A 15629-nucleotide genomic window follows, 5' to 3' on the forward strand; every position below is an offset into this window, starting at 1 on the left:
GCTTTTAACCAAGGAAGTAATAAATAAAGGACAAAAGAAGAAAAAAATATTATTGTTTTATAAAATGCGTGTAGGGAAAAATAAGAATGAAAGCGGATAAAAAAAAGACTGAAAAAAAAACAACAACAACAGCATGAAGCGAGAGACTTTCATTGCGATGTAATAAATGAATAGTGCGTAAAAGACCGAACAAAAAAGGCCGATTTAAACATACCAAGTAAAAGATCACATACTGATCAGATTGAACAATTCAATATCTTTTTTCTTTATCTTTCCTTGCATTGAGTTGCCGTCATAGCGTTATACGTAGCAAAAAAAAACCGCAATCACGTAACCCTAGCTTCCACTAATCGGCTGTTGCGCCGCCAGATTCCGGGTGTACGGGCGGGACCGTGCGGAACGAAAAAAAACAGTGGATGCCGAGAAAAACTTGGATTACCCTCAGAAGTACGTCGTGCACAGTGACTCCGGTTTTTTTTTCACCCCTTGCCTCTTTACCCCGGATTTCATTCATCTCTATCTCAATCTTCGTTTCCTTTTAGTGTGGAGATGCTAGTGCTAGCCGTCGCGAAAGGGGTATGCAGGACTGGCTGAAACAGGCGATGATACGATGCAACAAATCTGTAGGGAACGGCTATGAGCAGCGTTCACACCCACAGTTTTTCGTACAAGGGTTGGTTGAGTATATATTGGTGTGGTATTTGACCTATACAGAGGTAAAATACTTGTCATGCCCTTCTTAAGTTTTTGTAAACTTGTATCTTTACTTACTTCTTAGTTTCTCTTCCTTTTAGCTACATCAATGCCAACATTGATTATAATAGCAAACAACTATATACTATAGCATAGTTTTTTCATATCATTATTGCCGTGCATTCGAAGAATATATATACATGCATATCGTCTGACCTTCGTCCTAACTTGAACAACACCACAGAACGCAGCCATGTTGAGTTCCAGTAGCAACAGACCTATATCAGCCCATTTGACTATTCATTACAAGCCTATCCAGGAGGAAGAAGGGGAGGTGAGGGGCAGCCCCAGAGGGGGCAGTCATCGCGATGACTGCCTTCTGGAGACCGATAGGTCTCCCACTCCCAACAGGAAACATGAGTTTATCAAGACGGTACTTAACATCAACGATGATGATGCTGAGCCTTGTTCCCCATGCGGAGAGTCGCACAAGGACAACGCGACTTTGTTTGGGGACTTTATGTCTAAAAGACAGCAGAGGCTTTCCAACTCCATGAACATTTTCGATCTCTATCAATGTGTACACAACCTGCCGCTCAGCAGCAACAACCACCAGTTCATAGCAAGAAGATTTAGCGAATCACACATCCCCTCCTTGCACCATCGCCAGCAGCATCAAGCAACAGCGGCGAAGAACTTTGTACAGCCCACCAAGGACATTCAGAGGATCGCTTCATACGCCGCAGATTCCGACCAAAGAGTCAAGTATCTACCAAACTATCACCAGTCCCCTCCTTCTACTGCCTCGGCGGCGGCAGCGTCGAGAGCAGCCAAACCAAGAAGGCTCCCCGACAGCGACAGTAAAAAATACATACTGCAACTACAACTGTCGTCGTCTAGCTCCCGGCCGATCTCGCCGCAGACCCATTCGGACTTCCGCCCTTCTTGCTCTTCCTCCAACTGCTCGTCATCTTCCTCGTCATCCATGTCCTCGTCTGTCTCTGTCTCAGATCCGAATAACATAACGGCATACGAAACGGATAATGTCAGCTCACAGTTCCCGACCGACCAGCCTCTGGACATTTCTAGCCCTTGCACGAGGCACCATCACAGAAGAAACTCTATTGCTGTAAAATTCGACAAGGCTTTATATAAAAAGACAACAGGATAGTCGATCAGAACACTTCTCTTCCAAGCTAGCGAAACAGTCCTCAAAGAAGACATTTTTCATGAATTAACGAATACCCTCCGCTCTTTCTCTCCCTTCCACGGTTGTTGCTTTCATATTTACATACATATACTCGCAAACACACAGACACGCACACGCACACGCACATATATATATATATATATATATGTATATACTTTTGTCGAAATGATATGGTTGCATTTTTCATCTCACATTATTTTTGATCTATACACATACGCGCGGGAATAATATAACGGCCCCCTCTGCAACACGGAAGCGCCATCCAGCGGCTATTTTATACATCTAATACTATACAAGGATTATTTTTTTCGCTTACTGTCCACTAGTTTGGTCAGCTCCTCAAGGACAATGTTACCGTTCTTATCTTCAAATCTTTTCTTTAGTTCATCGATGAACAGCGAGATTTCAAACTCTTCAACGTTCTTGTCAATTTCTTTGGAATTTCTTTCTATGAACTCGGCCACCGCCCTATCATCACTTACATCCAGGTGATCATACCATGTTTGGACCATCTTCAACAATTCGCCGTACTCCATCACCGTCTTGTTGTCGCTCATTTTTCTTCGTAATCTCTTGATAACTTGTCCCTCATTCAACCTTCGTCTTAGTCTCCAATATAAAAACCGGCGCGACTTTTTCCACTCTAATTCCTTTCGGATCACTCCTTTAACCAGCATTCTGGTGGATCTATCGTGTAAATCTGCAAATTGTATGCTAATTTGGCTATAAATCGGCATCAACTGTCTCTCTCTTATCTTCAATCTTTTGGTAAGATCACTTTGCTTCTCCAACGATAATTCTTTTTCCATCAACGTTCTTTTTAAATGTCTATACGTGGAATCTAACCGGGTCATTGTTTCTATCATCTTCTCCTTACGGTACTTTATACTAACTACTCCGTCAGGTTCCAACACCCCCCCTCTAGATTCAAGATCAGCATACATTTCCATTTGCTCGGGATTAATGGTGGGGTCTACAACAACCCATGATCCCCCCCTCAGTTCACCCAGGGGCGGGATGTATATTATTATTGGTTGTTTATATTCAACCAGAGCGTCCACAATAAAGGACCCATATTTCAGGACTTCATTATACATGTCCCTTTGGCCACCAGAAAAACCTCTCCAGTTGGCTAGAATAATCAGCGGTAATTGCTCTCCATAATTGAAATCATTTATGCTTTGCGCTGTTTTAAACGCAGAATTTGGGTACCAAACTTGTCCCGCCTCTTTAATTGAAAATTCCGATGACTTTGGGTCAGCTGGATCAGCAGGAACTATGTCTTCAATAGTTTTGGTCTCAACTGCGATCACCCCCACTGGGATACCTCCAAGCCGTGCTCTGCCAACAACGACACCTTTAGCCCAGCCAGATAGCGTCTCAAAGAATGAACCTCTATCAAAAAGGCCACTTTGAAATTCACCATTCGCATCCAATTTACCTTCTATCAACCATTTTGCCTCGTATGGAACTTGCCTGACAGGTTTAAAGCTGACATTTCGATCCCATCTATCTATTGTTTCAAGAACTGGAGCGCTCATACCTCTTTTTGCGGGAACATATGACAACCAAGTCAATATTTGTTCTACGGCTTTCATGTCATTACTGACAGTTAAATGAGTTATTCCGTTTTTGTACATAATCTGAGTACCACCTATTTGTAAGTTGGATGAGTAGATATCTTTACCCAGGACTCTATTGATTGCTGATACCCCCGTTAATATAATAGGCTTATCTTCAACCTGTATTGTCCGCTGCCCTAGTCTAACGAGATAAGAACCTATACCAACCGACCTACAGGTAACCGCTGTGATAGTGAAAATGTCTTTGTATGCTTTCGAAGTAGCTCCGGCAATCAAACCCGAGCCTTGCAAACACTCAACCCCGATACCCTCTTCGGACCCGACTATTGTTTTGATGATGTATCTTTCTTCACCATACACCATTCTATGTTCAGTGACGACTGAATTTTCCTTCCCGGAATCTCTTAGCTGCTGCATGTCTTTTGGAGTTAAATATAAGTATCGAAAACCCTTTGCCGGATCAGAGGGGTCATTCCACGCCACGTGGAACAAGGGAATCAACTCTTCAGCTATCCCAAGTTTAGCTCCTGAATTGGCTGCCAAGTATATCCTTGGAATTCCCTTCTCCCTCGCATAATTTGTTACTTTATCGAAGAAAAAATCCTCTTTTGGCCCAAAAGATCCAATATTGTAGGTAATATCGTTAGAAATCACAATAATATTACGCCCTTCTGGGTACTCAGGAGTCTGAATCATCATTTCGAAAGCAACCATTCCAATATTATTATGGCCTAGTCCCCTGTTTACCTTGATTAAACTTCCATTCCGCTCAATCAATTCAACCCAAGTAAAAAATCCTTCCTTTAGTTTATGCTTTGGAAAATATTTCTTCCATTGCTGAATTGCGGCCTGTTGAAACAGATCGGGAAAGTCGTACACATAAGTTGTACCCATGAATTGAGCTTTGTATCTTTTGGGTTGTAACCAGTCCTTCACCGAGTAAGGTAGAGAGGCGAACTTCTGATCTGAATGCCCCTGCTTACCTGGTGATTTTAGCACCAGGTTACCGTCCTTGTCGATCGTTTCATAATATGCTTTGATTTTTATCACATATCCTGATTTATTAGAAATAAGTAATCTAAGCGGGACTGGCTTCTTAGCTTCTGGGCCCTCGATAAATATTCGAATTTCTATATCCGTGATTCTCTCTTGGAAGAGTCTAGTCTCATGAGTTTCTAAAACACTCTCTAAAACCTCTTCAAAACGGCGTGCTGATACGTTAAAAACTGCGTTGAAGTTTAGAAAAATATGATTCAAGTCCGAATTTGAGCTGTCGATAGCCTCCATATGATCTAACATACAATGCATCTGGGCATTGATTCCCGTTTTTAAATGTGCAAGGGCTGTTTTCCGATCATCAATTATGGAAGAATTTATGATCTTTCTGATAAAAAACCTCCTATCAAGTGGTGTAAATTTGCTTATACCCTCGAAGATGCGTACACTACTATCGTATGTAGGTAATGGCCTGATTTTATAATTTGCCATTCTTTCTAACTCTAATGGAGACTCGTAGGACGGATCCAAATTTCTTGCTTGAAAATTTTCATCATACGCAGCTCCATTAAATGAGTAGAATTTAACAAATGGACCATTTTCTGGAGTAAACGCAAATGTGACACGACTAGCGCTGAGGTCAGCTAAACGTTTGCAATTGATAAGGAGTTTATTTCTCAAGCTTTTAATTAGATCTTCCTCGTTTTTGTGAGAAATAGAAGATAAAACATTCACAATAAGGAAATTATCTCCGTCAGCTGATATATCCTGAGGAACTTTAATATTTTCGTATATCGCATCTAATGTATTTTCCATAGAGTCCAGTCCATCTACATTAACGAGAAAAGCAAGATTTTTTGACCTATTCTCATTGTATGTAAGAGAGAGCTCTGAAAAATTCATATCCTCATCAATGTAAGTATTAGAGCTGGGCAAAATGTCTTTTGATGAACTGAATCGCCATGACATTAATATATCAGGCGTTTCTTTGTGATTATTCATTCCTTCCAATTCATAAGGCCCATAGGCATACCTCACATAAATTTCCGAAGCAATTTTGGAGAAAAGCACATTTTGATGGCCAAAAAAAAAGAACAAATCTTGTAGTTGCACCAAATTAGAACGTATCAAATTATCAAAGTCTTTCATGCATGAATACGTGTTTCTGTCCCAGGAGGGTTTACCACCTATATCATCTGAATGCAACCGTAAGAGGTTTTCAATATACTCTTTTCTCTGCCTCAAAGAAGGCAAATATCCTCCAAGTAACATCGTTCTTGCCTTAATAGCAACCTCTTTCGTCAACTTAGAGACTAGAGTTGCCAAATCATGCAGAACAGCCCCAAATTTTAGAGAAATACTGGAGGAATCTTGGCACAACGCCTCATATTCCTGCAAAATCGAGATAATTAACTTATTCTTTCTGCGTATGTTGGCATGTGACAAGCTGGTGCACAAAACGTCTTTCAGATTGCTTAAGTCTTTATTGCGTAGATCTAGTAAATTTCTTTCCTCATCCACATCAGGACTTTCAAAAATCTTCTCAATATCATGATATCTTTTGATCAACTTGAAAAAAACTTCGTGTTCATGGCTTGTCAAACCTTCATAGTACCTTTTAGCAATGTTAAGAAGTGGTTCCAAAGAAATACACGTCACATGATCATTCATATTTTCATCGACGTAGCGTGCCATAAAGTCATGCAATTTCCTCGCAGGAAATGAGGCAGAATTCTCGATCAACTTCTCCAGTTTTCCGCTCAATTGTTTTGGCAACCTATTATGCACCGTAGAGATCTGAGATCTCCACTCTGAATAGGGAAGTCTACCATCTCTCAAGACTTTTATCAACTCCTTTAGAGTTGTTCCTATTTCGGCGACCTCATTATATCCCTTGAGAATATTTTCTAATTTACCTAGTAAGGTCCTGAATTTATGGACTGGCCGACTACCTTCTATTATCGGTGGACTTAAGGTGGGTAATTCTCCCTGGTATAAAGACAATTCGTTGGCCTTGGAGGGTGCGTCTAGAGATAGGTTTGCTACAACATCACCCGCTTCAATGATGGAACCAGGTTGCCGCAACAATTCAACGACACCATTGGCTTTTGCTACTAAAGGCATCTGCATTTTCATAATTTCTATTTCTGCATATTGTTGTCCAGCAGAAATGTGGTCACCATTTGATACCGAATATTTCATCAGTTTTCCAGGGGTTGGGGAGATCATTTGAGTGGGGTTGAGCTCCGCCTCCAAGAATGTGGTAACAGAATCTATGGAAAGTCTTGTACCCCGGACATCTTCCTTCCAATAAATTGTATGACATTTGCCGTCAACAGAGATCAGTAAACAGTCGCTGGATAACTTTTGGATATTAACTTCACATTGAGAATTATTAATAGAGAGTAAGAAGCGCTCTTCAGATGACTGTACAGCCGTGAACAGATATCTCTGGTTATTGAAAATGAAATCAATGGAAAATTTCGTTCTCAGCAAATCCTTGGGGGGAACTTGACCTCTCTGCAACAATTCCAAGTAATTATTTCTAATTTCTTCTTTAAAAATGTATGCTTTCATTGCCGCACCACAAATAACAGCGAGGATAGGATCTAACTTGGCATCAGAGGGTAGGTTTTTCAAGATCAAACTATCCAGCCAACCAGTGGATATCCTATTATTTCCGAAGTCTTGAGTCTCTAGTAGCTCAATGAGGTACTCAACAGGCGTTTTGAATTCTCCACGGATAGAAAAGTCCTTTAAAGCCAAAACCATGTTTTGCTTTGCATCCCGTCTATCGTTCCCTATTGCGAAAATGTGGCCGAATTGGGAGTCTGAGAATGAATGAATGGCGCCATTATTTCCTACTGAAAAATAACCCCAAACGTCGGAGGACGAACGGAAGTTGAGCTCGTGAATTTTCCCGGTGGAGGGTTTAAAACCTTCGTTAGGGTCTTCTGAAGTGATTCTACATGAAATACAATGGCCCTTTGGCGAGGGTATCTTTGAACATTTAAAATCGATACGGGAAGTTCCCGTCGGCTCTGAATCGTAAAGTTTTCTGATGTCACTTATCCTATGCATAGGAATACCCATAGCAATTTGCAACTGGGCAGCAGGAAGATTCACTCCCGATATCATTTCAGTAGTGGGATGTTCTACTTGTAATCTTGGATTCAATTCTAAAAAATAAAATTTATCATCTTCTGGTGAATATAAGTACTCGACAGTGCCCGCAGAAACGTAACCTACCAGTTCACCTAAACGAATTGCTGCGCGTTCCATCTTATGAAATATCTCAGGCTTCGTTATGGTTACCGGTGCCTCTTCTATAACTTTTTGATGCCGCCTTTGTACGGAACAATCCCTTCCAAATAATGTAATATTCGTACCATATTGATCTGCCAGCAACTGCACTTCTAAATGACGCGCATCTGCGATAACTTTCATAACAAACATCGGTGATCCGGGCGATTCATTCACTGCCTGCCCATAAAATGCAATAAAATCTTCTTCATTGTCTACTTGTCTAATACCTTTACCTCCACCACCTTCGGATGCCTTAATCATTACCGGAAACCCTATAGATCTGGCCTTTTCTAAAGCATCCTCGGGTGAGGAACAGCACCCTTCTGAATATACGTCACTTGGAACAGATACAAGTTTTGTTTGATCATCGGTGTGAATAGTGTCTATACCAGAGCCAGACCAGGGAATACATGGTATTTTAGCGCTTTGCGCAACAATGGTGGAAGAAATTTTATCACCGAGAGATCTCATAGCGTGGCCCGGAGGACCAATAAATAGTATTTTTCTTTGTGAATTGGCCAATAGCTCAGGCAAACATGGATTTTCAGAAGCATGTCCCCATCCGGCCCATACCGCATCCACATCTGTTTGCTGTGCCACGTCTAATATTAAATCTATATTGGCGTAATTGTTATTGTTCGTCCCCCCCGGCACTTGCACGTACTGGTCTGCCATCCTAATGTACTCAGAATTTGCATGTAAATCGTCTGTTGTGGCCATTACCACGAATTGAATTATCTTCTCATCATTGAACGTCTCGTATGCCCATTTCCTTATGGACCTCATTTCCTTTACAGCAGCAATCCCATTGTTTGCTATCAAAATCTTTGAAACAACTGTATGACCACCATGCGACTCGACGAAGTCCCTTAATATTGAAGGTGAGGCAGTTTCAATCGTGTTTAGCCCTATAAACTGGGGCGGTAATCGAGCTTGTTTAGAAGTACTTCGATGGACATAATTTGAATATTTCCTCCTGGATAACAGAGGCAAACCTATACGAGATAAATGCCTGTATGCATGGGTACGGATACGGTTGCGGTACTGAAAATGATGTCCTTTCAAATTTACTACCAGACTGCCCGTTATATTATAGACTGGACGAGAATCCAAATATAACGCGAGCTTGTACTGTCCTATTCGAATGCAAGTAATCGTGAATATGATGAGATATGAACGGCAATGGGTCCGCTAGGTCTTGCTAGCTTTGAACAGGGTGCAATTGTTCTTCTGTTTCACCCAAGATGATATCTTCTTTATCAATTCCTTCATTATCCACCTTTTCTTCTCATCTGCCGCCGACCCAGGTGGATTACCCTAGTTGACAAGCTGCTATTTAGTGCTAGTATTACTGTCATAATCAATAGAAGGTAATGTTCCTACTATCTCTCAGCGAAAATAGTGTAATAATCTGGCACGTTCACTGAGCTTCGAAATGCGTGAACATTCATGTTCATAGAGAGGCCATGTCCTGTTTTTAGGCCAACGTGTATTTTATCGGTTGTAATTGTGGCTGACGATTTTCGGCCTTCGTTTCACTGTCTCGCACTGAAATCTTCGATAGGACATCAAAGAATGGTACAATGATACACCTATAAAAGTTAGTGGCCTGCCGTCTTGCTTTTTGATCTCTATAATCTGAAAAATGCAATTTTGGATATCAGCATATAGAAGTTGTTGAAATGTCGTTACCGTTCCTTACTTCGGCTCCAGGCAAGGTCATCATTTTCGGTGAACATTCTGCTGTGTACGGAAAGCCTGCCGTTGCTGCCAGTGTGTCTGCATTGAGAACTTACTTGTTAATAAGTGAGTCCTCCACCCCTAACACTATTGAATTGGACTTTCCAGATATTAGCTTTAATCATAAATGGTCCATCGACGATTTCGATGCTATCATCAAGGATCAAACCAACTCTCAAAAGTTGGCGAAAGCTCAACAAGCCACTGATGAATTGTCTCAAGAACTTGTCAGTCTTTTAGAGCCCTTGCTGGCTCAATTGTCGAAATCTTTCCATCACCACGCTGCGTTCTGCTTCCTATACATGTTTGTTTGCCTATGCCCACACACCAAGAATATTAAGTTCTCTTTGAAGTCCACACTACCCATTGGGGCTGGATTGGGCTCAAGCGCCTCTATTTCCGTGTCGCTGGCCTTGGCTATGGCTTACTTGGGGCGGTTGATTGAGTCCAATGATTTGAAAAAGCTATCTGAAAGTGATAAGCATATAGTGAACCAATGGGCCTTTATCGGTGAAAAATGTATTCATGGCACACCATCAGGAATAGACAATGCCGTGGCCACTTACGGTAATGCCTTGTTATTTGAAAAAGACTCTCACAAGGGAACAATAAACGCAAATAATTTCAAATTCTTGGAAGATTTCCCAACAATTCCAATGATTCTTACTTATACCAGAATTCCAAGGTCCACTAAAGATCTAGTGGCTAATGTTCGCGTCTTGGTCACCGAGAAATTTCCTGATGTTGTGAGGCCAATCTTGGATGCGATGGGCGAATGTGCTCTGCAAGGCTTAGATATCATGACTAAATTGAGCAAATGTTCCGGCACGGATGAAGAGGCTATTGAAACCAATAATGAATTGTACGAGCAATTATTGGAATTAATAAGAATAAACCATGGGCTGCTTGTTTCTATCGGTGTTTCTCACCCTGGATTGGAAATTATCAAAAATTTAAGTGATGACTTAAGAATTGGTTCCACGAAACTGACTGGTGCTGGCGGAGGCGGTTGCTCTTTAACCTTGTTACGTAGAGATATCACTCAAGAGCAGATCGATACTTTTAAAAAAAAGTTACAATCTGATTTTAGTTACGAAACATTTGAAACAGATTTGGGTGGTACTGGTTGCTGTTTGCTAGGCGCCGAAGATTTGAATAGAGATCCTAAAACTAAAAACCAAATTTTTCAACTATTCGAAGAGAAAAATACCACAAAGCAACAAATCGACGATTTGTTGTTGCCAGGAAGCGCAAACTTACCTTGGACTTCATAAGGTAATTGATAGTCAACATTATTTATTGTTAATTATAATTTTGACCGTACGTAAACTTTATGTAATATTTACCGGAATAGAACCAAAAAACGATGCTTAATGCTTTACTCTGATTTCTCGAAAACAGAATGGAATTTAAGTAGGCCATAATAACCTTGGTACATAGACTCGTAATCGGTCAAATAGCCATTTAGCCCTTTAAAATAATCGAGTTCATATGTTTCCACAAGATCCTTCCATCCGCGAATTTTGCGTAGTTGGTTTAATTCATCCCCAGTGAATTGGACTAAAGGTTTGGTGCCATATTTCAACGGCCCTACGTTAATCCAATGTAGTTCTTTACAATATTCCTTTAATGCTTCGATACTGTTTAAATAATCGAATATATTCTCCGCAGTGTCTATAAAATATGCGCTACAAACAATAATTTTATCATAATTTTTCGCATCGGGAGAATATTGTGTAAAGTCCCCCCATAGTGGAGTCAAGTTTTTGTGCTGGTTGACTTTGCTTAGATCTGCCGATAAACTTCTCAACTGGTTATCAAACACTGTCTGACCTGAATATTGTTGTATAAAAGGCCGTATTTCAACATCTTGCCCATATTCAAGTGCAAATAGGTTACATACATACATCAAAGCCGACAATTCAATGGAATCTACTTGTATATGGGGGAAAGTGCTGGCAAGACTATGAGATAAGCCCCCAACGCCGGCACCTGGTATCACCATCAGAACTTTCTCTTTGGTAAACCCAGATCCATTCACAAAGCTTTTGATTCTATCAGTGAAGAAATTCTGTAAAGGATCTCTTTCCCTGCTATAGTAAGAGCTGAAATCTCGACATAAATGTGCCAATGCTTCATGGACAGCATTTTGACTGCCTCTAGATAGCACTATTGGAAATACGGAGGTCGCTTTTAATTTAGTCAGTTGACCGTCTTTAACCTTATAGCCATGCTCTTCACATATTTTATCAATCTCCTCCACGAATTCCTCGGCCTGCTCGTTGGAATGAACCAATTTCATCAAAGTATACTCGATTATCTTGTCAATCACCTCTGCATTTGCTCGAATCCCCTCATTACTTTTCACTAGTTTGGTGAAGTAACCCAACTGCCGCAACTGGTCTTCTGAAATTCCGCCCAATTGTCTTGTTCTTTGAAACAAAAGGCCATTGTAGCTTTCTCCTCTTACGCGATACTCATGCAAACGGATCAAATTCTGTGTCAGCTCAAGAAGCCTAGGAAGTCTAGAATTGAGCTTGGCGAAGTTCGGCCGATAGGCTCCCATCAGTTTTTCATCACTGACCAATTTCAAAGTTGGTGATAAGACGTTAATTTTCTGGGTCGAGTTCGATGTTCTTGACAATAGTATTTCAATGTTTGACACAAACCACTTTTTGAACGACTTATTTTGCCTTAATAGTGTCATCAGGACCACTATAAGGGCTATAAGTATGTTGGATGAGAGCGAGCTAACCATTGCAACTACTCAACTTTCTATGACTAAATACCCTTCATTCCTTTGCATTTTGAGAAAATCGTTCTTCGTGAAGTATCGTTTACATTTTTACGGGCCGTTCTTACCTAACCCCGAAAACTATTATGGATCTTAAAAGGGTCCCAGTTCTTTTGAAGTTCAATAAAAAGCAACAACAGTATTAATACACGAACTATTTATACAAGTACTGTAAGTTTTCGAAAACAAGCATGCGTCTAAAGGAGTTACTTCCAAATTTTTTAATCGTTCATCAGGAGGTCCCTGACAATCCCATTGCATTCAAGTCTTCTGATAAACGAGAGGATGACAATAAAAAGGTGACCGTCCCAGAATTAATTAAGGCTAAAGTTCCCGAGCTGACAGATGGTGCCACTGGCATTTTATATGGCTTACTGGTGAACGGTCATTTACAGACTGCATATGGCTCGGTTAGGCGCTTTGATAATATAGATAAAGTCCAATATAAAAGACTGATAATGAAATATCCACATGGGGGTGAAGGCACGGTAGATTTTGTTGTAAAGGATAAGAGTACCAACAAAAGAAGGAAAGTTGAGAAAGAGTACATGCCGAGAAATCAGCCGATATTCGATGGAAACTTGAAACGAAGATATTCGTACTATTCCCCTGACGATCCCAAGTTAAAATCAGACGACGCAAAGCCTATGCTTATTATTCTGCATGGGTTAACGGGAGGCTCCAGGGAGAGCTATGTAAGGGCAATTGTTCATGAAATCACCACGAAGTATGACTTCGAAGCATGCGTGTTTAACGCAAGGGGGTGTTGCTATTCTGCGATCACGACACCCCTATTATACAATGGGGGATGGACTAACGACATAAGATACTGTGTTAATGACTTGAGGAAAAGATTTCCGAATAGAAAATTCTACATGATGGGGTTCTCGTTAGGAGCATCTATAATGACAAATTATTTGGGGGAAGAGTCTGATCGTACGAAGATTGAATGCGCTATTTCCGTTAGTAATCCTTTCGATTTGTACAACTCCGCATATTTCATTAATAGTACACCAATGGGGTCACGATTCTACTCACCTGCATTGGGCCACAACTTGCTACGTATGGTTCGAAACCACCTTTCTGTCTTGGAGGAAAATCCTAACTTTAAAGCCATTATCGAGCAAAATTTGAAAAAAATTCGTACAGTCAGGCAATTTGATAATTTGTTGACAGGACCGATGTTTGGATATAAGAATGCAGAGGAGTATTATAAGAATGCTTCTTCATATAAAAGAATCCCAGGGATCAGAACGCCATTTATAGCGCTGCACGCTCAGGATGACCCAATTGTCGGTGGCGATCTCCCTATAAATCAGATAAAATCCAACCCTTACACTCTGCTCCTAGAGACTTCAATCGGTGGTCATGTTGGGTGGTTCAAAGACAGATCTGGCAGAAGATGGTATACAGAGCCCCTATGCAGACTTTTGAAGGCATTTCACGATGAAATCACAGTGAAAGGCTTGAAACCTGACTTGGAAAATGTGGAACTTCCAAGCCCTAACTGTGAGCCCATAGCCACAACTTTCCCGTCAAAGTAGTTCTGAATATATATATGACTTTTGTAGATTTGTACAGTTTTTTTTGATTGTGCCAAACGCCTAATTTAGAGTGGAAACGTGAAAAGCTTCGCCAAACTTAAAATCAAAAATTTAAAGTTATACAAAAAACTCTCGATGATATGAAACAACAAATGTAAAAAGAGGGTTTCAGTTAATGACGTTACTCTTGTTACCACCAAGGAGAAAAATCGAAAATGCACGAAATAATCACGATATCTGTTTCACAGAGGGCCAACCATTTAACCACCCAATTTTTCAATATACAAGAGTACTATCTGAAACTGTCCAAAGAAGAACAGGTTAATGAATCCAGTATTTTTTTGAATCCCACTATAGACAAAAGTTCAAAAACCGTGTCTTATACGCCACGTGCTTTACTGTGGGATGCTCGTACAGGCAATGGTTCGTTAGGAACATATCAATACTCAGAAACCAGAGACTATCATTTCGGCAATGAGGGTGAATTCAAGGATGAAACAGTTATCAAGACTCACCCAAAAATACCTAAATCCGAATATCAAGATGCCTTAGATGCAGGAATACCGCCTCCCGCCTTAAGTAAAGATAATACAAAATACTGGTCGGATTACTCTAAACTAATCTATGGACCTTCAAGTTTCAATATTTTGAAGGATTGGTACCACGACGTTGCAAATCCAAATCAGCCTGACTTTCAGAACTTAGGGGAGCGAAGATTCGACAGATACTCTATCGGTTATGATGAATTTACCGAGAATTATCTGCAAAATTTCTTTGATGGAAATTTGCATACAGAATTGGAAAAATGTGACACTTTACAAGGGCTTAACCTTGTAACTGACGTCGAGAGTGGATGGGGGGGGTTTTCTAGCGCTTTGCTGCTGGAATTAAAGAACGAATTACCAAAAAAGACGGTCTTTTCATGGGGGTTTAATGAGAAAGATCCGTTTATAGACGAACCTTCTATAAAAAGGCTTGGCAAGAAATGGCTCCCAATTATTTCGAATAAAATTAGAAGTACAATAAATATAATGCAAGAATCTGATCTTTATTTCCCATTATACGCTTCCCCTGGGTTAAGCAACTGGGAAACTGCCGGTGAAACTTGCAGAATTCTGGACTCCATAAACGCAACAGTTTCTCAAAATAATCTTGCTCAAAGAAAGACAATGGATTACATTACCACAGCTGTAACCTTAGGTGATTTGTCAAGGAATATGGTAACCGGAATCGTCATCGGTAATAACGACTATTCATTCTGCTCACGAATGGTACCCTTCAAAAATAGCCATACGCACAACGGGCACTACACATTCTCGAGCAGTTTCATTCACAGAGAAAACCGAGAGCATCGAGATGATAATATCTCTAATTCCCGAGGTAAACCGAGTGAAATGTCAACACATAGGTATTTTCCATCTGATACGATACCGCCAGAGTTCTCCAATGATTGCGAGTTTTCTCTGCAATTAACTTCATCCGAAAAAAGTAGAGATGTATTCAAGCATTGGAATGAATTTGTAATGAGATACTTCAAAAATGATAATGATAGAGAGGAATTAAAGAACGAACTTTCAGATTACGCGTCAGCGTATGAATCAGGATGGTACGAAGACGAAGATTCCGGCGACGATGATATGTGATTGACATATTCTGTCCCGTTTTCTCTTCTCCGCTAAAAATGGTGCGAGCACTGGTCGCCTTATTGAAGTTCTAACTTCGCCATTAGATTTATATCTACGTAAATTACATTAATTAGAAAG

The 15629-nt window shown here is 40.5% G+C and overlaps 6 protein-coding genes across 6 annotated transcripts; 4 read left to right on the forward strand and 2 right to left on the reverse strand.

The window, feature by feature from the left end:
• Window positions 1-946: 946 nt before the first annotated feature.
• Window positions 947-1864, forward strand: SKDI13G3360 (uncharacterized protein; the record flags this gene model as incomplete). The annotated part of the gene is made up of 1 exon (XM_056230449.1): window positions 947-1864. The coding sequence occupies one exon, from the start codon at window positions 947-949 to the stop codon at window positions 1862-1864; it is 918 nt and encodes a 305-aa protein (XP_056084366.1).
• Window positions 1865-2202: 338 nt separating this feature from the next.
• HFA1 (acetyl-CoA carboxylase HFA1) lies at window positions 2203-8574 on the reverse strand (the record flags this gene model as incomplete). The annotated part of the gene is made up of 1 exon (XM_056230450.1): window positions 2203-8574. The coding sequence occupies one exon, from the start codon at window positions 8572-8574 to the stop codon at window positions 2203-2205; it is 6372 nt and encodes a 2123-aa protein (XP_056084367.1).
• Window positions 8575-9470: 896 nt separating this feature from the next.
• On the forward strand, window positions 9471-10802 carry ERG12 (mevalonate kinase; the record flags this gene model as incomplete). Its single annotated transcript, XM_056230451.1, has 1 exon — window positions 9471-10802. The coding sequence occupies one exon, from the start codon at window positions 9471-9473 to the stop codon at window positions 10800-10802; it is 1332 nt and encodes a 443-aa protein (XP_056084368.1).
• A 104-nt stretch (window positions 10803-10906) lies between these two features.
• Window positions 10907-12286, reverse strand: SKDI13G3390 (uncharacterized protein; the record flags this gene model as incomplete). The annotated part of the gene is made up of 1 exon (XM_056230452.1): window positions 10907-12286. The coding sequence occupies one exon, from the start codon at window positions 12284-12286 to the stop codon at window positions 10907-10909; it is 1380 nt and encodes a 459-aa protein (XP_056084369.1).
• A 227-nt stretch (window positions 12287-12513) lies between these two features.
• MGL2 (putative carboxylic ester hydrolase) lies at window positions 12514-13866 on the forward strand (the record flags this gene model as incomplete). Its single annotated transcript, XM_056230453.1, has 1 exon — window positions 12514-13866. One exon carries the CDS (start codon window positions 12514-12516, stop codon window positions 13864-13866), a length of 1353 nt encoding a protein of 450 aa, XP_056084370.1.
• Window positions 13867-14081: 215 nt separating this feature from the next.
• DML1 (Dml1p) lies at window positions 14082-15509 on the forward strand (the record flags this gene model as incomplete). The annotated part of the gene is made up of 1 exon (XM_056230454.1): window positions 14082-15509. One exon carries the CDS (start codon window positions 14082-14084, stop codon window positions 15507-15509), a length of 1428 nt encoding a protein of 475 aa, XP_056084371.1.
• Between the last annotated feature and the right edge of the window lie 120 nt (window positions 15510-15629).

Source organism: Saccharomyces kudriavzevii (genome assembly GCF_947243775.1).
Source record: "Saccharomyces kudriavzevii IFO 1802 strain IFO1802 genome assembly, chromosome: 13".
Taxonomy (NCBI): domain Eukaryota; kingdom Fungi; phylum Ascomycota; class Saccharomycetes; order Saccharomycetales; family Saccharomycetaceae; genus Saccharomyces; species Saccharomyces kudriavzevii.